Raw genomic sequence first — 21,164 nt, 5'->3', positions numbered from 1 at the left:
ACCATTGTTTTTCTTTGGGCTAGAAGGATGAATTCAGCAGGAATCTTCTAGTTTATGACCCAATGGAAGGATACTATTGATTGGGATAAATTCAAAAGAAAAGATAGCTGAAGTGGGCAAAGACGAGTCAGGAGCAGGAGGACTAGAGCTGAGATGAGCTCCTGACCTCCACCTGTTTCCTTCCTGCAGCAAGCTGCCATGTTGAGCTTTTATCTGGGTGCAAGATATACTTGTACAGAAACACTTGTTTCCCCAGCACCAATTCTGAATTTGAGGTCTTTATGGGATCTCAGTGGAATAGAAATGTGTGACAAGCAATTAAAGCTTGACATATTTTATCAGAGGCAAGATATAAAAATTATCTATGTACAGGTGATTAAAACAGAAAATACAGATTAAAAATCTAAAAAAGAAACAGATTAAGTTAAAAACAAGCTGAGTTCCCTCTCTGTAGACACACCATATTTAACATCAGACTCTTTTTTGTGCATTTAGTATCCTAAGGGGAAAAGTCTATTTACCAACATACTATAACTTTTTTTTTTGTAAATGAGTATCAATATATCCATTTATCCAATACAAATCAAAATCTTAAGCCGTTTTAATTAAGTTACATCATCCTCTTTTTTTCTTCCAAGATAGGATCACATGTAGCCCAAACTGGCCTAGAACTTGTTAGGAAGACAAAGATGACCAGGGGCAGAGGCAGGCACATCTCTGTGAGTTTGAGGCCAGACTTGCCTACAGAGCAAGTTCCAGGACAGCCAAAGTGACACAAAGAAAGCCTGCCTCAAAAACTGCCACAGAGGACCTGCCTCACTTCTCAAGTGCTTTGATTACATGTGTACACTTTAGCATCTAGTTCTTTTATTACACTTTTATGTCTAAACTAAGGCTTAGCACCTGCGATGTAAGAGTCTACTGGCTGGGTCCTTGCTCCTTCAGATCACAGGCTCCAAGTGAGCCTAGAACTGCCATGTGTCACAAGGATGCTCAAGCAGACTTAAAGATAGCACAAGATGCTGAGGCCTGTTACCAGCATGTGTGTAATCCTGGTCTGTATCCAGTAGGTAACAACTAAGAATAAAAAATGTTGTGTAGACTTAATGTTATTATTTTCTGAGATGATGATGGTTAAAACAAATTAAAACTTCAAAATGTAGGAAAGAAAAATCAATACACGAAACTCACCGATCTGTTTGTAAAACATGGATAAGATGTTCCATGGCTTGGATTCCTACTTCCAATCGGTATTTCTATACAGAAGACAAGAAAGTGTTATTACAGAAACTAAAGGTCGACTGAAAAAAACAAAAACAACCAAAAACTGCCGGGCAGTGGTGGCATACACCTTTAATCCCAATGCTTGGGAGGCAAAGGCAGGTGAATTTCTGAGTTTGAGGTCAGTTTGGTCTACAGAGTGAGTTCCAGGACAGCCAGGGCTACACAGAGAAACCCCGTCTCAGGGGGTGGGGGGAAACCTCAGTAATCTGGCTGGAGAGATGGCTCAGTGGTGAAGGGTACTGGCTGTCCTTCCAGAGGACCTGGATTTGAATCCTAGCACCCACATGGCAGCTTACAGTTGTTTGTAACTCCAGTACCCTCTTCTGGCCTCTGCAGACACAATGCATGCAAGTGGTGCAGACAAACATACAGACAAAACACCCACACATGCAAAGTAAGAAATGTTTTCAAAAGCTGGCCAGTGGTGACACACACCTTTAATCCTAGCACTTGGGAGGCAGAGGCAGGCGGATTTCTGAGTTTGAGGCCAGCCTGATCTACAGAGTGAGTTCCAGGACAGCCAGGGCTACACAGAGAAACCCTGTCTCAAACAAACAAACAAACAAACAAAAAAGAAATGTTTTCAAAGAAGCAGTAATTTAGTGTTCCGAACCTTAGATAGTGACTTAAGAGCACGCACAGCATTTCTTCGGTCATCCAGTAAAGTAGATGAAGCTACGCGGTCACAGAGCTTCTGAATCTATCAATGAAAAATAAAACATTACAAGAAAAAAAACAATCATGTTTTGCACTCCCAAATTTATACCATTCAATTTTGAAAAAAAAGTCAGCAAATGGAATATTGAAGTGTTTTGGGCTAGAGAGATGGCTTTGCAGTTAGAGCAATGACTGCTCTTCCAAAGGTCCTGAGTTCAATTCCCAGCAATCACATGGTGGCTCACAACCATCTGTAATGGAATTTGATGCCCTTTTCTGGTTTGTCTGAGACAGTGACAGTATACTTACACACATAAAACAAATAATTAAATCTTAAAAAAAAAAAAAGTGGTTTTTTTTCTATTTATTTAGGTAGTATTATCGAATTACAGAGAACTTTTTACCCCATTAAAGACTTGAGAAGTGAAAAGGGGCAAATAAGAAGCCAACTCAGTAAGTCAAAGAAGTTGAGAAATTAGAGAAGACACTGGTAGGGGCAAAGGTTAGTAACTGTGCTTAGTAAGATATTTAGGCTGAGAAGTTGGGTCCACTTACTGATATGCATCGTGCTACCCTTTCATTGCAACTGTGCACTGGGCTAAGGAAATTCAAGATGTGTATAAATGTTTTAAGTTTTAACAAGTTTCATCTTATATAATTTTTATTTTATAATATGAGTATTCTGCTTGCATGTGTCTGAGCACGACTCCCCGCCTGGTGCACAGAGACCAGAAGCGGGCATCAGATGCCCTGAACTTGAGTTAGACAGTGTGACGAGTGCTGGGAATCAAACCTTGGTCCTCTGGAAGAAGTACTCTTAACCCTCAAACCATCTCTCCAACCTCCAATTTTAAAGTTCTAAGTGTCTCAAAATCTTTACAGACAGAATATTTCTACTTTAAAATAACTGACAAATTAAAATTCAAACTGAACTTAAGAATAAACATCAGAGTACTAGATACAACAGAATAACAGAGTTGGGTAAATGTCCACCAAATGAGCAAAGTCAAACACATTGTGACATATTTGATGGACCCCATATAGCTATTCAAAAGAATTAACTGTACTGACATAAAAATATCATCACACCATAAAAATAAGCAATAGGTAAATGAGCCCACAGAAACAAAAGCATGTATGCAAATAATTATATTTTGTATATGTACATGTGTACATATACACATATATGTGTACATATATGTAGGTGTACATGTGTCCATGTAGGCAGAGGGGTATTGTGGGGGGGGGGGGGGAGGAGGAAGAGAGGAAAGGAGGGAGAAGACAGACAGACAAATGGGGGGAGGGGATAACGACACAATCTGTAGAAAACTACTCTTTGTTTTTATCCTGTAGGTCTGAGGAATTGAACTCAGGTCTTCAGGTCTGGTAGCAAGTGTCTTTACCAATGAAACCATCATGCCTGCCCAAAATGTGTATTTTTAAAATTGTACTCAAGAATTAGATCCTCAATATTACAAATATCCCATCTAAAACCTAAATCCTGAAAAAAAAATTATCATTGTAGAGCTACAGAACTGTTAGAAGAAAGCAGGACAAACCCTATGAAGTTCAAATAATAAAAGAATTTTCAGATGTAGATTAGGAGAACACATCACTTCTGTTAAGACACAGTTCAGAGAATAAAAATGGTTGAGTCTAGGCTTGGTAACATCTGATAAAGAAATAGTGTTAAAACTACTCCTTTTTAGCTCAGTATTTTATTAAAAAAGGGTAAGGCCAGGTGTGGTGACTCATGCCTTTAATCTCAGGACTTGGGAAGCAGACACAGGAAGATCTCTGAGTCTGATGCCAGCTGATCCACACAGAAGTTCTGGCTGACCAGGGCTACGCAGTGAGATCCTGTCTCAAAAAACAAAACAAACAAAACTTGCTATGCACTCCTTAGTAAATTACTTTGACAATTCTATAAATGAGGTTTTAGTATATCACTCAAATGCTTACACTTTTTATTTCTAAATAGTATTTAAATATAGTGTTCTCCAAATTCTATTTCTGTTCCCTGCAGTGCTCTAGGAGACTTTAGACATTCTCTAATGGGAAACATGCAGTCATGTACGCTGCTGTGTGCAGAATTCCTGGGGGCCAGGACTCAGGGCACTTCTCTACACTGCACATGGGCGTGGTCTCCAAGCCAGGTGTATTTTCTTACTCATTCTAGCTACTCATGCTTAAAAATCACTTCTACCCTAAAATGTAACTACCATGATCATAATTCTATTGAGTCTTCTAAATGAAACACTACAATTTTCTCTTGGTTAAATAGCTGGCTCACTTCTTTTTTCTACTATAAATTTTTACTGTTAGAAAAACAATGTACTTATCTCTTGAGAACATGAAGCTTGTGATTCTGTTGAAACAATTTTAGGTAAAGTAGTATGCCCGAATAGCACAGCAGCCGGGTACTATGCATCTCTCCTCAGTTTTGTGGGTTCTCAGTCTCTTTATTTTTGTAGAGGTGGATGACTGTGCTTATGTTGAGAATTATTTGAGTATTTTCCTGTCATTGCTCAGTCTAAGACATCCAGTAGTGAGATTCTAGACAAAAAACTTTTCTCTTTTTTGAATATTTGGTTCTAGTGGCTGAGTAACACTTCTGGTTGGATTGAAGCAAAGGCAAACTTTCCTCACAGCCCTCTATGGTAGCACACCAGGTAACCCCAGCACTTAGAAGTCAGGCAGCAGCAGCAAGAGTTCAAGGTCAGGCTACAAAATGAGTTCAAGGCTAGCCTGAGCTACACAAGAACATGTAGGGACGCACACACACACACGCACACACACACATACACACACACCCGACATTACTGCTGATACCAGAGGAGAAATGGCTTTAGAAAAATTTGAGGACATGTTCACAAGGAACACAGGAAGACATGTTCACAAGGAACATGGGAGAACATGTATACAATGAACACAGGGCAACATGTACACAATAAACACAGGAGAACATGTTGACAATGAACATGGGAAGACATGTTCACAAGGAACACAGGAGACCATGTTCACAACACTAGTATTCAGGTGTTTGTTCTGTTTCTGTCTCTACTTGAGACCTGAGCAAGCTCGTATTTGAACACACAGCCTTGCAACTCCTACTTTTGCTGTTGGAAAGCATATTTCCACCTGCTCATATTCAGGATGACTGTAGTGCCTTAGAGATCTTCCTGGAAGAAGTGTGGTGCTGCTACTCTCTACAGGCACTACAACCAAATGAAACAAAATACATCGCCTATGCCCAAATCCTACAAAGGTTTGTTTTTGTTCAAACACAGGCCTTTCGTTTCTGTAGCATTAACAATTGCTTAATTTCTATCTAGAACTTGTCATCTTAAAGACTGTCACTCCCAGTGTTTCTTGGTGCTGTGTAATTGTGCTCAGCTGCACTTCCTTTTAGTTATGATAAGTCTGTGTGAGAGTCTGTCCACACAGAACACTTTCTGAGACTCTCTGGAAACATGGCATCAAGTGTGACCACATTCTAGCCAACATATTATAATTCCAAGGTCATATTCTTAAAGGGAACGTTGTGTTCCTCACTCCTCTTCCAACTTGTCTCAGCCTGGAATGTGAACTTGATGGTGCTAAAGAATCTTCACTAGTTCAAATCAGTATAATACTGTCAGTGATGGCAAGTACCATGCAGGGATCTAAGGAGCAAAGTCCCCTGTTGCCTACCAGCTTGAACTTTTACTAGACAAAGAGAAACTTCCTTCTCCTTTAAGTCTGTCTACTAGCGTTCCTAACAGCAGCTGAACCAATGCCCTCAAATAATAAACTCAGTTTACAGGAAACACAAACCTAAACTCATTCTTAAAATGAAAAGAAAGCACATTCTTAGCAGGTAGATCCAATCTTAAGTGCAAGTACGTACACACGTACACACACACACACCAACCTGGTCTTAAAACAAATATTTTGCCAGGGGGTGGTGGTGGCGCACACCTTTAATCCCAGCACTTGGGAGGCAGAGGCAGGCGGATTTCTGAGTTCAAGGCCAGCCTGGTCTACAGAGTGAGTTCCAGGACAACCAGGACTACAGAGAAACCCTGTCTTGAAAAACCAAAAAAAAAAAAAAAAAAAAAAAAAAAAAAATTGTAAAATGTTTTGGGCAAACCATCATTTTCACTAATTAGTGATTTAAAAAAAAATCTTCAATGCCCACTATTACATATTTTAATAAGTAAATCTCAAGTAATTGTTTCACTTTTGAAAAAAAATCCCTGTGTATATACATATATATTGGGTGGAGGGAAAGAAGAAAGTATTTTTGGTGATGGAAAATGAAATAAGTCAATTGTAGACTATATATTGATTTTTATTATTCTAAGATTTACTTTTGTTTCAATAACCTAAGGGAAAAAAAAAACAAAGAAATCTCTATGTCAGATACTGCTTTTAATTTAGCATATTTGTTCTAACACTGACCACCTGGCTTAATAGTCACCTATTTTATGAGTACAACTGTTGCTGTTGTGTCAGTTATATTCTAGAAGTCACCATGGACATAGAATAGTAGGCCCTTATGTACTCTTCTGAAGAGAAACTCAAGGTTAACTTCCTGTGAGCTGATAGTCAGATTTTTTTCATGCCAATCAACAGAAAACCTCGTTTTTAGCCAGGTGTAGCAACACATCTCTAATCCCAGGACTCAGGAGGCAGAGACAGGTGAACCTCTGTGAGTTCAAGGTTAGCCAAGGCTAAATAGTGAGAACTTGTTTGAAAGAAAAATTGAAACTAAAATCTCTCAAACAAAAAATAACCCCTTGTTTTATATGTATTTCTCTTTAAAGATGCCTCATTTAATAAGTATCCTTATTCATGGATACTGAACTCAAGGCCAACTGCCCTTCATCCTGAATGGAATTCTTTAACTCAGTTTTCTATAAGATGTTGTCTTTCCTTCCTGTACCTAGGAAAATCATAACTTTGGGGCTGTTTGTTGCAGAGAAATGTCACAACAAATACAAACATGCAAAAATGTAATAGTACAGAATACTGAGACACTTGTTTACACTGAGAAATAGAAATAGGGTTAGGTGGTCTTCCTCAACCTCAGCTGGATATGGAAACTGGGAGTCTGCTTCACTGTTCTGCACTGTCCTCAGCTGAGCAGGAGAGCACAGCAGGTATTGATTTGGGTGCTGCAAATGTGTCCTAGTGAAATTGCAAATAAGGGAACTGATAAGGAAGGACAAGATGTACCTACAGTACAGTTCTAAGTCAACTTCATTATCTATAATGTAAAGGATCTAAACAAGATGCACTCTTAGGATTACTTAATATTTAAAATTTGAATGCATGAAAAATATTCTATTTCAACCTAAGGAATAATAGCATACTTAACATTTGAAAGCTATCTGACTTGTACATGAAATAATGTTAAGTTAGCTTTAGAAGATTAAAAAATTTCATATGGAAGTCTACATTTCTATCTTTTCTTGAAAACACTAGCTTGATAGTAATTAATACCATGTTCATACAATGTAACAGTTTTTAAAATTACATTTTACTTATTTGTGTGTGTATATTTGCATGCATGTGCTATGGTGTGCATGTGGAAATCAGAGGACAATTTGTGGGAAGTAGTTCTCATTCAGGTTTTGGGGATGGAACTCAGAGAATCAGGCCTAGTGACAAACATCTTCACCTGACCAAACATCACTGGTCCAGAACAATACATTTTAAAACTCACTCACTACATTTTTGTTTTGTTTTGTTTTTTAAGATTTATTTACTTCTATTTTATTTGCTTGAGTGTTTTGCCTGCATGTATTATGTATATGCTTGGTGCCCTCAGAGGTCAGAATCCTCTACTGGACTCCCCAGAGTGGAGAGTTCTGAGCTACCTTGTGGGTGGTGGGAACCATCCCAGGTTCACTGTAAGAGAAACAAGTACTCTTAGCCACTGAGTTACCTCTCTGGGCCCGCGATTTATTTACTGTGACTGCATATGCAAGTGCGTTGGCCACAGGACAACTTCCAAGAGTCAGTCCTCTCCTTCCACCATGTGGAGACCCACTAGTATTAACTGTATCAGTGGGATAATAATACTAACCAACACTCTAAGCTAAATCCCAACTTGAGAGATATATGCCAATCTGTATTTCAGTACTGGTAAAACATAGTAAGCTGGATACTTTTATGTCAACTTGACACAAACTAAAGTTATCTGAGAGGAAGGCACCTCAATTAAGAAAATGGCTCCATAAGATTGGGTTGTAGGCAGGCATTTTCTTAGTTACTGATTGATGGGGAAGGGCTGGTAGTCCTGGCTTCTATGAAAAAGTAGGCTGAGCAAGCCACAGGAACAAGCAAGTAAGCAGGACTCATTCACAGCCCCTGCATCAGCTTCTGTCTCTAGGTTCCTGCCCTGCTTAAATTCCTACCCTGACTTCCTTTGGTGATGGACTAGATGTGGACATGGAAGCCAAATAAACCCTTTCCTCCCAGCTTGCTTTGGTCATGGTGTTGGTATCAGAATCCCTGTGAGTCTGAGGCTAGCCTGGACCACAGAGCAAGTTCCAGGAAAGCCAGGGCTACAGAGAGAAACCTTGTCTTGAAAAATGTATTCAATCTTCATGAAGTCCCGAAGAGACTGTCACCATTCCACACCCACCTTTTAGAGACAAAGGCATGGTGGGCATGGTAGCTGCAAAACACAGAACACGGTGGTGGGGTGAGAGAAAAGCAAACTTTGCCCACTTCCTAAAACTGGCTCCCTGGGCCTACATTCAGGACACTTCTGGCTGCTGCTGAGTGTCTGTGATATCCTTTAGCCTAGACAGGTTGCCATGGCTTCATCTCAGGCTTCTGGGCTCTCCTCTGCCCTAACTGCTTCATTGATGTGTCCACCTTGAGTGAAGGTTTGTGACCCTCACATTAAATAACAAAACACTATACAAGGACAATACCACCAAAAAAAAGAGTTCTAAAGGGAAACGCTTTCTGAGTAAAATTTAACCCAGATGAAGACCTTTTTGTTTGTTTGTTTTTTGGTTTTTCGAGACAGGGTTTCTCTGGGTAGCCCTGGCTGTCCTGGAACTCACTCTATAGACCAGGCTGGCCTTGAACTCAGAAATCTGCCTGCCTCTGCCTCCCAAGTGCTGGGATCAAAGGCGTGCACCACCACTGCCCGGCTATAGATAAAAGACTTATACTTAATTAGTAACATATTCACCTCTGGACAGAGAATTGTAAATGCAGAAGATAGCCCATAAGAACTTAATGCTTACTGGTACTGGTTGTACAGGAAAACACAGACACACAACCAAGATGTGGTGGCACACATCTGTAATCCCAGCTACCCAGGATGCTGAGGCAGGATTATGAGTCAAGACCAGCCTGGGTTACAGAGTGAAGCCCCACCTCAAAAATAAAAGTCTCATCAATAGAGCATTTGAATCACCATGAAATCCCCAAAATAAAAGTCTCACAACAGAACATTTGAGTCACCATAATTCACATGGGTGAGTATCAGAATGCCACATGAGAGTCATAATTCCATTTAGCAAGTAAAACATTAAATAACGAGCCCTGCTAACAACAGGCAAATTAGATATACACAGAACTGTAACTGGATGATCTGTTCATTAAAACTAAAACGGGGAACTAATAATGTCACTTATTAATGTACCAAGGAGACCCTCCCCATAAACGCAATGGGAATAGCTGGGAGTGGGACAGAAATATAAAGGACATGAAAATGAAAGCCTGTCTAGAAAAGAAGGCTCGCTGAGTAAAGGCATTTGCCCAAAAGCCTGATGACCTGAGTCTGACCCCAGAAGGGTGAAGGGAGAACTGACGATGTTGCCCTGCCCATGGCATGCATGCCCCATAATAAAATACAGTTAAAAAAACAGAGGACAAAAGACAAGACAGAGGGGATTAGGGCCACACAAAAGTAGGATGAAGGTTAACTTAAGTTTGTAGTGACATCACAGCCTGCAGGAGTTTCTGTTCCTCATAAGAATCTAACAGGCATGAAAAAAATGAAGGAAAGGAACAATTAAATCTCTAGCTGTTCAAGGGGCAAGAGAAACGGCTCACTTCAGAGCAACAAGTTCATCATGAAACTTGTCCTACCAAACAGCCTGTCATAAATACCAGCATCTTAAAATCTAATACTACAAGGGTTAGAGAGATGGCTCAGTGGTTAAGAGTACTAGATGATCCTAGGATCTAGAGGAGCCTAGTTCAATTCCTAGCACCCGCATGGAAATTTACAAATATCTATAACCCCAATCCAGGGGATATAATGTCCTCTTCTGGCCTCCATAGGCACCAGACATGCTCAAGATGCTGGCTAAACACCCACACACATAGAAATAATTAATTTAAAACAACAACAAAAACCCTAACACTATAGGGCTGGCAAGATAGCTCATGGCAAGATGGCTCATGGATAAAGGTTCTTACTGCTATCCCTGGAATCTACATGTGGTAAAGGCAGAACTATCCTGATTGGCAGACTAGCACACATAGGTCACCCATATCCAGACACACAGGCAACATGCACACACACATAAACAATAAGTGTTTTAAAAAAATGTAACCCTATAGAAGTTTTCAAATTAAAGATGATTAGCACTTTATAAGAGAAATGTTTACAATACTTCTCTAGTATAAAAACAAGCATAACTTTTCCATGATATTTAGACTAGCCATATAGTCAACATAGTATTTTTATATAGAGAATTTCTGGGCTGGGTGTGGTAATTTATAATCCCAGAACTGGGCTGAGGCTGTTGAATTCCAAGTTCAAAGCCAGTCTAGACTACAAAGAAAGACCTGTCACAAAAACAAGCAAACAAATGCAAGCCTCTAGAAAGGAACTGGGTATATTCTCTCCTAGGAGATAATCCAATTCAAGATGGTTGCGATCACTCCCCGAATCACAAGGTTTCAGGGCTTAGGTATAGAGCTGCTGATCACAGAGAACTCTTGAAAAACAGAAATTAGATAAGCATATATTATATACTTATATCACAGTATAATAGACCTTCAAGGACAATTTTTCCCTAAATACATTTCTCAGAGAAGTAGACAAAGTTCCCTGAAAGGCACAGCCAGGGTCTAGACAGAAAACTGTGAAAACAGCACCCTATCTATATAACTCCATATAACAGGGTTTTTCTATCTTGTTTGTGACCACCGAACAACACAATTCCCTGGTAACAAACGATTTTCTAGGACATCCCAAAGAATGTTATTTACATTTACAAGGTGGAACACCCCATGGTAGTGTTAGGGGAATGTAAATTTTAAGTGATTCTAGTTTTTTTTTTTTTTTTTTTTTTAAGGAGCTCAAAGTAACTAGCCTTCAAAATGGAAAGTGTAGTTTAATACAACAAGTCAAGAAGACATCTTTGCTTAGACAAAAAAGTCATCAGACACAAATCACTCTCCTAGTTTTCTCTGACATTCCTATTGCAAGCCAAGCAAGAAAACATTCCAATTAAGACACTGACCTAGTTACTAGCATAGACCGAAGGAACAACTCCAAGAGGCGTTTCAGAGCAAACATTTATATTAACACTACAATGTGCTCCATTACACACATAAAATATGCATCATCACCGGGCAGTGGTGGCACAAGCCTTTGATCCCAGCACTTGGGAGGCAGAGGCAGAAGGATTTCTGAGTTCCAGGACAGCCAGGGCTACACAGAGAAACCCTGTCTCGAAAAAAAAAAAAAAAAAAAAAAAAAAAAAAACAAACAAACAAACAAAATATGCATCGTCAAAATCTCATTTGTTACTCTGATAGGTGGGGCATGCTCACAGCACAGTGCTCGTGCAGAGAGTTCAGAGGACAGCTTTGTCAGGCTTGTTCTCTTCTTCCTTTTGTGGGTCCTGGGGACTGAAGGTTGTCAGGCTTGCATGGCAAGTGACTTACCTGCTAAGTCAGTGGCCAGCCCTGAACTGTGATTTAAGATCACATTCTTCCCTGAGCAATTTTAGTTAAAAGCACACCTGTGGCTAGCTAGCTTGTTAGCCCTCCTGCTTTCTGAGCCAGTTCCTCCAGATCAACCCCACAGAGTCGCCTGTAGCAGAACAGGGACTCTGTAGCTGTAGTCTGTTGGCCACTTTTGTGCCTCAGAATCTAACCTGAAAACAGGAAGAACTCCTACAACTTATCAAATATATTCACATTTCTTAGGGACTTTTCAAGAAACTATCTTTTAAAACCAGTACTAGTTGAACAGAAGACATAAAACAGGTGAGCATTCTCAAGTATGTGTGTAGCCCGTCAAGGTGAAAGGGGTTTCAATCAGCAGATGCCTGTGTCTTTCTCTACCTTAAGGGGGTGGGGGTGAGGGGAGAAAAAAACCATATTAAAAAGCACTAGACTTTAAAATGCAAAGTGTACTGTGGGTGGAATTCTAGATTTAAAATGCTCCCTTTTTTCCCACAGACTTGCTGATGATCCTGTGATGCAAATACAGATCTTTACTACTTGGCTGGTTTTGAGTAATATCTTAATAAAAGTCCAAAGTTCCTTTCACCTGAGGCTACGAAAGGTTAGGCACACAGTCAGCAATGGTATTCTTGTCACACACAGGAGATGCTCAGCTGGACTGGGGTGTAGCTTACTTATCCAGGTTCAGTTTCTAGCACAGAAACCATTCCCATCCCACCCCCACCCCCTGCACCTCTCCTACATTCAACAATAAAGGAAGAAAAAAAGGTAAAGGTAGGAAAACAGCTAAAGTAATCTGCACACTAGAACAATCTCTGGGTAAAAAGCCTGACACAGAGACCTCAATTATCTAACAACTGTGGAGGAATAAAATGGCATTGTCTACCCCCTAATATTTGTAAGTTGCTCTAACTATAATATCTGTGGTTTATTTGAAATATAAATCTAATATATTATTTTTTTAAAAAATGTGTATGAAGGGGGGGATTGGAGATTTAGCTCAGTGAAATGTCAGTGAAGAGGTTCTTATAGTGCATATGTTACTAGGGGAAAAATATCTGAAATACAACTGACTCTTGGACAAAAAGACACTTTAAAGGATGATGCATATTTTATGTGTGTGTGCCATATTAACGGTAGAAAGGACAAGACATGTTCACCTAGTTGTAAAGCAATGGTTGTTCTGTGGGGAAAGAGATTATTTGTAGTTTAATGGGCAAAAGAAGTTAGGGGTGCATAGAGAAGAAAGGTTGAATTCAGATAAAAGAGGCTTTTCACTAGAAAAACATGAAACAGAAAGAATGCAGAACCATTCTGAAGACGATAGAATTTAATTTTGCAGCAATGGAAGAACCTACATAGTAGATGATTATACAGTAAATGTTCAAAGCACAGGTTAGTCAAACATGTAGTCCAAAGCAAATATCGACAATTAAAGCATCTAATATTATACCATGCACTCCACTGAGGCTCTATAAATCCGTCCTTGCTGTACTTCCTGACAGAATCAGAACTAACTTTGATCATACAGTAACTCAGTGATCTCAGTCCTCAAAGGACAGACTACTGCTTCAATTACCAGTGCAAGTGAAGTAATAAGGGCATCCCTTTCATTTCTCTTACATCTTCACCACAGTGACACTGGGGCATCACCATGAACTCATGATGTGGAACTATGATGTTGATTTCACGCACATTGGACCACAGATTCCCAGCCCCAGCTCGGCAACACCGCACAAGTTACTTTGCTGAGAGTAAAGTGCAGATGTTTGACCACTCTGTGCTCCAGAGGGAGCCTCAGCTTTAAATGCCTCTAACTCTGGAGAACTCATCACCTCCTCCAGAGGACGCTGTGTCAAGGCTAACCGATAATCTCAGTCTAGCCTACTGGAGTCAAGACTCTCCTTTCCTGAGCATGTACTAAGGGCTGCACTTTCTGTTTCTCACTTTAAAGACTCACTACAGCCACAGGAGCCAGCACTTCTTTTTACATACAAAGGGTTATCCTTCCCTGATCTGTCTAAGTCAATCAGGCCTGAAAGCCTGGATTCAAATCAAGGTCTAATTTCAAAGCAAGCTCTTAATTTGTGTGTCTCTGACATACAAATATCAGCCAAGATACAGAAAGGCTGAAGAGATGGGCTGTGACTATGGCAAAGAGTCCCTGGTTTCCAGTAACAGCAGCCTTGTTGCCTTGTGGGGAGGAACAGGGAAGCCAGGTATTTGGGGAAGAGATCTGATTTTCAAAAGCAATAGACTTGACAGCTTCAGCTCAGTTCTAACGTGGTGGGAAGTCTGGCTCAGTGGCAGAATGCTTGCCTTGCATGTAAACTGGCCCTGGATTGAGTCCTAGGAATTCTTCCTTCTCCCCCAGTACTAACTACATTAGTAAACTCCATTATTTAGTTAACTTAATCCTAACTAAATAATGTTGGTTAATATTATGTAAATTTCCAAAAGCTCCAGCTAAGAACTGAGACATAGGGATCAGCAAAAAGTCTAGGCTTAGCAGAACGCTTGGTTTCTTAGTTTCAGCGGTAGTAAATTCTAGCTCCAAGATTCTGGGCAAGTTACTTTAATTCTCTCTTCATTAGTAAAGATTCCATCCTATCTTGCAGAGTATTTTATGACCCTTCTGAATCCACAAAACAGAGCTATGACAACTATCCAAAGTTTTTCTTTAAAATTTCACACACGGTCATTTTTTTTTCTATATACCTAAATTCATTATTCTCAAGTAAGCTATCCACACCAGTTTCCAACTGGCTCTGCAAACTTCACAGGAAGTGTATCCCAAACATAACATCAAACACTGGTTTTCCATGTCTCAATAATTTAAAAAAATACATTAGCAAATCGTGTCGCCCACAGAGAAGAGTCCCTAGAGTGGTTAGCGCGCAGATCACTACAGCGTGCAAGTATTGCCACATGACACATTTGGGTGAACCTGAAAAGTAGGGTCTGAACCGCCAACCCTAAGCAAACGCCCACTCTTACAGCTGATGGGGCAGGAACAGGTGGCACTGTGCCCCAAGAATATCGTTTTATTCTTAGCCACACGCCTTCGCCAACAGCTGGGTTTTAACCTCCGTCCAACCCTCCAGAGCCGGGTTTCAGCCCGCACAGAGACCCGCCGACAGGTTAAAGGGGAGGGAAGGGCCGCGCGGTCCGTCGCCGTGCCGGGTCCCCGAAACCCTCCTGTCACCACGGCCCGGGCTGCGCCGCCGCGTGGGGAGCTCGCGCGTCCGAGCAGGGAGAAAGAAGGCGAAGGGAGCGGCGTGGATGCCCCGTTCTCGCCCAGCCTAGCCCGGCCCCGGCGCTGCGCTCACCGTCTCGGCTTCTGTGTGTTGGGGTCCAGCACTCTGACCCCCCATCACCCCGCGGAGGAAATTCATCTCGTCGCTCAGCCGCCGGCTTCCCCAGCCCCTCTGCCAAAGAAAACACAACCGCCCCCCCCCCCCCGAAGGGCCTTGCCCCCGAGCCGGCTTTCCGCACTCCCCGGCCTTCACCACCGCCGCCTCCTACTCAGCAGTCGCTCCGGCCCCCTGAGCCCGGAAACAACCACCGCCACCAGCCGCGGCGCGCATGCGCGGGGACGTGGCGTTACGTGGCGGCTCGAAGGGCGAAGGCAAAAGGGGAGAGGAGGGAGCCCCCGGGGCCGCAGGCCACGCCCACTAGCCCTGGCCCACAGGCCACGCCCACCAGCTGGGCACGCCCTCTCCTCCTCGCTCTGCTTGCTACTGCTGGCTACGGTCACCCACGTGGTCGCAGCCCTACCCTGTCGGCTCGGGCTGCTCTGATTAGACTACGCGCTTCGGCTGGTAGGTGTTTTGTCGCCGAGCGGGACTGACTGCAAGCTGTCAAACCTGAAGGCTTATTTTGTTGAGTCGAAAGTGAAATTTTCCTTTGGCCAGAGTGACAGGTAAGGGGGAAAAGGGTGTCCCGTCCCCTGGGAGGATTCGTTTGGGGTTTTTTGTTGTTGGTGGGGGTTTTTTTGTTTGTTTTTGGTTTTTGGGTTTTTTGTTGTTGTTGTTGTTGTTGTTTTGGTTAAGCGGTATGAGCGAGGTGGCCTTTTGATCCTCGTAAATTGCATTTCTACACAGGGCTTTGTTTGGTGGTAAAGGGGATGCTAGAGACCCCTCATTCCACTACCACTGGAGGGCGCGTTTCTAAGTTCTTGCTCCTCGACCCTGCTACAAGGAATTTCTAGATCTAAACATCAGATTCTCCACTCATTTTCAAGCATGAGAAAGAACCCCTATCGAACCCCGCGTTTATCTCTAATAAGAGATTAGAAATAAATTGTTCCAGAGGGTGTTTGGTAGCATAATGCTCCTTTTTTCATTAACTCTTAATTCCTACATTTTCAATGGTTTTAACAAGTAGAATGTCATATTTCTAAATCAGTATATTTGTTCTTTCCAAATGAGGCTGCCAGGTACACATGCTTCTGGAATAGTCTTGGAAATTTCTTGACTCTGAAAGGCAGCCTAGTAAGCCAACTGACTCATGCATCTCTTGGTTTCAATTCCCCATAGGTCTCAGATGTGACGATTAAGACCTATGTCTTACCCAGCCTCCCTCTAAAAAGAAATCAGTATGCTTCTATGGTGCCCCTTAACATGCTCAGTAGTACCTCTCCCCAAAGAATCCCCTAGTCTATAAGGAGGAATCTGCAGACTCTGTCTTTCCACCTTTACATGTCCAATGTTGAGTGTGTGGTGTACAGATATAGAATATTTCTCAAATCCTTCTTCTCTTTGAATACTCTGCTTGTTGACACAACTTACATCCACACTAAGATTACATTACAGCAGTAGGCTCCTAACTAGTTTGTCTACATTCAGCCCTGGCTTCCCTCAGTACACCTTTGGGTGAGCCCAAGAAGAAATATGTCAATCCTCTTGTTAGAATCCTCCAGTGGTTCCCTTGTTTATATAATGACATCCAAACTCTTTAGTTTGGCAGACTCACCTGTTAAGGTTGAAGCTCCGGTGTCCCTCACATGCTCAACATTTTTTTTCTTGCTTCAGTGTGCCCTTTCCCTCCTTGTGAGGCAGATTCCTGCTAGTTCCTTAAGCCTGGACTCCAGCATCTTGGGAGAGAGTTCCTTGAAATCAAGATGCAGATCTCTATGCTGCCACTTCGCTGGTAGATACTGAATTAAAACTTGCTAAGCCAAACCTAATGGCTGGACCATTTGTATATCAGTTGCTAGTGTATTTACCAATCATAGAGTGATTTTGATGGATAAAGTGAATAAGTTGTTGAATGAATATGTGAATAGTATACTAAGAGAGATGGTCTATTCTGCCTGTGAATTACAGGACGCAGGCCATACAGGCCATAGTGATAGTCCCAAGGTCGTAAGCCTGGACACAGAGCATGGTGGGATACTATTGCCAGAAATACTGTGTGCTGAGTATTGTCCTCTGCTTGACATTTTGCTTTAGACATTTTCCATAGAGGCATTTTGTGGAAGCCTAAAAAAGGTAACCATTAAATTCTCACCAGTTACCAAGTAAAGCCTACACAGAATCTCACCTAGCAGTCTCACCTTGCCCCGAGGCTGACCTTTCCTCTTCCCCAAGCCTCGCTTAGTCCTACAGTAAGGGATGAGGCTCTGATACGAATGGGGGGTGGGGGTGGGGGGGGCTTGGAGACATCTCTGTTATTTGGTAATGGAACACAGGATGTTGATGTTGTTAGAAAATTATTTTAAAGGACAAACCTCGTTGAAATACCTTTTTAAAACTTTGGTGGACATAGTATCATGACTTATGAAGTTTCTGTCATTTGACATGTTTTATTCCCTAACATTGTGCCCTGGGCAGGTGAGATTGTAGACAGAAAGGACTGAGGGAGGGACCGTTGGGTGCAGAAGTAATGAGGGTAACCTACCACATTCCCTTGCTTCCCAGTCTCCGTTCTGTTCTGCTCACTCCTTGAGGTCTGAAGAGGAGGCAGAGAAGGTGTAAACTCTTATTTATGCCCCAGGTAAGATCTGAGGGAACTCAAGCAGGGAGCAGCCATGAAGTGACTCCTTATTTAAGAAGAGGGTTATGCGTTAATCTGTCAACACTGGTATTTCTAGAAAAGAGTTAAGGGCAATGTCTTCTTCCTGCTTGTGCTTTCTTGTCAAGCGTGTGGCAGAAGTTACTAGCATGGTAGTTGCTTAAAAACCACTTGTTGAAGCAAGAGAAGACATGAGAAAGTTGTAACTGACTTTTGTAAAACTTCAGGATGGTGCAGTAAATGGTATGTGGTTTAGTAACATTTCCACAATCTGAAACTCCAGGTTGATGAAAGTAATTTCCCATTTCCTAAACTAAACCTGATCAAGAGCATCTACTAAAATTTATTATTTAAATCCATTGTTTTTGTTGTTGTTGTTGTTGTTAAAAACCAATTTCCTTCACTGGCTGAGCTTGCCTAGCCTCTTTGCTTTTTGGTCGAAAACTGAGCAAAAAGAATGAACATCAGTGCCAGGCAATGGTGGCGCACACCTTTAATCCCAGCACTTGGGAGGGAGAGGCAGGAGGATTTCTGAGTTTGAGGCCAGCCTGGTCTACAGAGTGAGTTCCAGGACAGCCAGGGCTACACAGAGAAACCCTGTCTCGAAAAACCTAAAAAAATAAAAAATAAAATAAAGAGGATGTTATATACCTATTACATGGAAAATACATTTAAAAAAAAAAAAGAAAAAAAAAAAAAAAAGAAGCGAACCGCCGGTGGCTCGGCCCTTAAGGCGCCCGCCCGCAGAGGGCGCACCGTCTCTTGGTGCGCGGGTTCGAGTCCTGCTCTCCCGTTTCCCGCGTCTTGTGGAAAAAAAAAAAAAAAAAAAAAGAATGAACATCAGAGCGTAAGATTGCTTTATAGCTTGGAGGGGTGGACTAGGGAGGATTGTCTGTGCCTGGGAGCGGTGGTTCTCAACCTTTCACATGCTGAGACCTTTTACTACAGTTCCTCATGTTGTGGTGACCCCCTCCTCCCAACCATAGAATTACTTTTGATACTACTTCATAACAGTAATTTTGCTACTTGTAATGTGTTTGATATGTAGGATATTGAATAATGTGATCTCCATGAAAAGGTTGATTGACTCCCAGTGGGGTCTCAACCCATAGGTTGAGAACCACAGTCATCATCTACATTTGAAACACATCACATTCAGGTTTTTGAAGCACTCCTACTGGAGTCTCAAAACACCGTTAATAAGACTGTTCATTACCATGCAATTAACCCAATGATATACAACAACATAAATTGATGGTGAAGCCTTGGACAAAGGTCAGGACTAATCAATAGCAAGGTCAAGTACTTTACCCTTTTCTGCTAGGCTGTGTTCTGAGTGCTTGGCATGAAAGAACTCTCCTGGGCTGCAGATGTAAGTCGGTGTTAGAAGCTTGCTTAGATAGAGCTGGAAGCCTGGCTCAGCAAGTACAACTCAAGTTAGTATAGTGGCTGCCAGACATGCATGAAGCCCTGGGTGTGATCCCTACCACCATATTACCTCGAGGAGGGGAAGGTGACAGGGAGGGGCATGAGGGGGAATCAGAAGTTCAAGGTACATAGCAAGTTAAGTGGCACCCAACAGGAAAAAACAACCCCCAAACAAATAAGTAAATCCTCCCTACGCATCCAGAAAGTTTGTTTTGCATTTATATGGCTGTGGATTCAATCTGCAGTACAATGGTAATATATATATATTATACATATAATATATATAACTGTAAATTTATATATAATATATATGTGTGTATATATTATATATATGTATATATATATTATAATATATAATATATATAATATATATAATATAATATATATATTATATATATATACATATATATAATATATGTGTGTGTATGTGTTTAAATGCTTTATTGTATTTTCTGAGGCAGGCTTTTATTCTTTGTGTAATTCAGGTTAGCTTTGAGTCCACATCTTAAGACCTGGACTTACAGATATGTACCATCACACCTGACCCAATAATAATAGGCTTAATCCTCATGGCAGCTCAATAACATAGTGTTCTTAGTTTGATCTTGATGAGTGGTTTCCTGTAGGCAGAGGTGAGCACACACTGGCAGTCCGACTCCAAAACCTGCATTGCTGCGTGCTGTTATTCTTTCTCTCTAGCATCAAAAACACTGTGGCCGTACAGTAAGTTAAAGACTTGTCTGCATGTCCCTACACAATCTGATGTGGACTTTGCAGCTGTATTTTTCCTGTTTGGGAAGTTTGCTTCTTCCATTCACCTAGAGGCATGTCACCTGCAGGTGTCTATTAACCCTACCCTCTTTAAGTCTGCTCAGATGTTACACAGGTTGCCTGACTCTTGGGAGCCTCTCTACTGCCTTCCTCTGCCAGGCTTATGCTTTCTCTGTAGCTCTTGTAAGGCACAACCTACCAAAATAAACATACCAAGCTTAGATTTTGTAAGTGGGGACATGTACATTTTAGGATTCATGAATATAGTATATGCCTTGTATATTTCATCTTGTTATTGTCCATTCCTTCCCAACTCCTAGAATTCTAACTCCATAAGAGCAAAGATTTCAGTCCTTTTATAAGTTGTTTTACCCCACTGTTTAGCACAATATCTGACCCATTGGGACAAAGAGGAAATTCTCACTGTGGACTTTTGTATAGAGATGATTCCGTAGTTTATTAAATAAGCATGGTGTAGAAGCTATATTCATTCAGGATCCTTAGATTTTTCTTTTAATTTATTTAAAAAAATAAAAAGCCTTATTTTAAAATTTTTATTTATGCATATGGGCATTTTGTTTGTGTGTATGTTTGTACACCACATATTGCATTGCCTTTGGTGGCCAGAAGGGGCCATTGGAAACTCTGGAACTGAATGACATGTGGGTGCTGGGAATCAAACCCTGGTCCCATGCAAGAGCATCCAATACTCTTTACCACTGAACCATCTCTCCAGCCTCTCTCTCTCTCTCTCTCTATCTATCTTATTCATTTGAAACAGGCTATAGTACAGCACAGGCTGTTCTTGAACCTGGCTGAGTCTAGACTTGAATTCCAAATCCTCTTTCCTACTCCTCTCAAATTCTTGGATTGTAGGTATACACTACCGCACCTCACTTGAAAATTTTATTAACATAGTAAATTTTGTAATTTTGTTCATAGATATGTTGGTGGCCTTCAATGATTAAATGGACAGTTAACCTTTATCAGAAGTAAATATAAACATCATTGGAAGGAAGGACTTAATATTTTTAGCTTCAGATCTCGTCCAGTTTCCCTGTGGCCAATACATC

At 41.2% G+C, this 21,164-nt stretch overlaps 2 protein-coding genes across 5 annotated transcripts in view; one reads left to right on the top strand and one right to left on the bottom strand.

The window, feature by feature from the left end:
• Uso1 (USO1 vesicle transport factor) overlaps positions 1–15,341 on the bottom strand; it is a 67,456-nt gene extending 52,115 nt beyond the window's left edge. For both annotated transcript variants that reach the window (XM_034508496.2, XM_034508498.2), the window contains exons 1-3: positions 15,207–15,341; positions 1,898–1,984; positions 1,192–1,256 (exon numbers count right to left, since the gene is read on the bottom strand). In XM_034508496.2, coding sequence (XP_034364387.1) covers positions 1,192–1,256; positions 1,898–1,984; positions 15,207–15,272 — 218 coding nt within the window. In that variant the 5' untranslated portion in view covers positions 15,273–15,341. The remainder of the gene's footprint in view (positions 1–1,191; positions 1,257–1,897; positions 1,985–15,206) is intronic.
• G3bp2 (G3BP stress granule assembly factor 2) overlaps positions 15,121–21,164 on the top strand; it is a 73,920-nt gene continuing 67,876 nt past the window's right edge. The window contains exon 1 of one of the 3 annotated variants that reach the window (XM_034508505.2): positions 15,121–15,799. The gene's annotated coding sequence lies outside the window, so the exon portion shown is untranslated. The remainder of the gene's footprint in view (positions 15,800–21,164) is intronic. The other 2 variants (XM_034508501.2, XM_034508499.2) reach the window with 2 other exon arrangements.

The sequence above is a fragment of the Arvicanthis niloticus genome, chromosome 7 (genome assembly GCF_011762505.2).
Source record: "Arvicanthis niloticus isolate mArvNil1 chromosome 7, mArvNil1.pat.X, whole genome shotgun sequence".
Taxonomy (NCBI): domain Eukaryota; kingdom Metazoa; phylum Chordata; class Mammalia; order Rodentia; family Muridae; genus Arvicanthis; species Arvicanthis niloticus.
The sequence above is the reverse complement of the archived record's forward strand: the minus strand, read 5'-3'. Positions and strand labels throughout refer to the sequence as shown.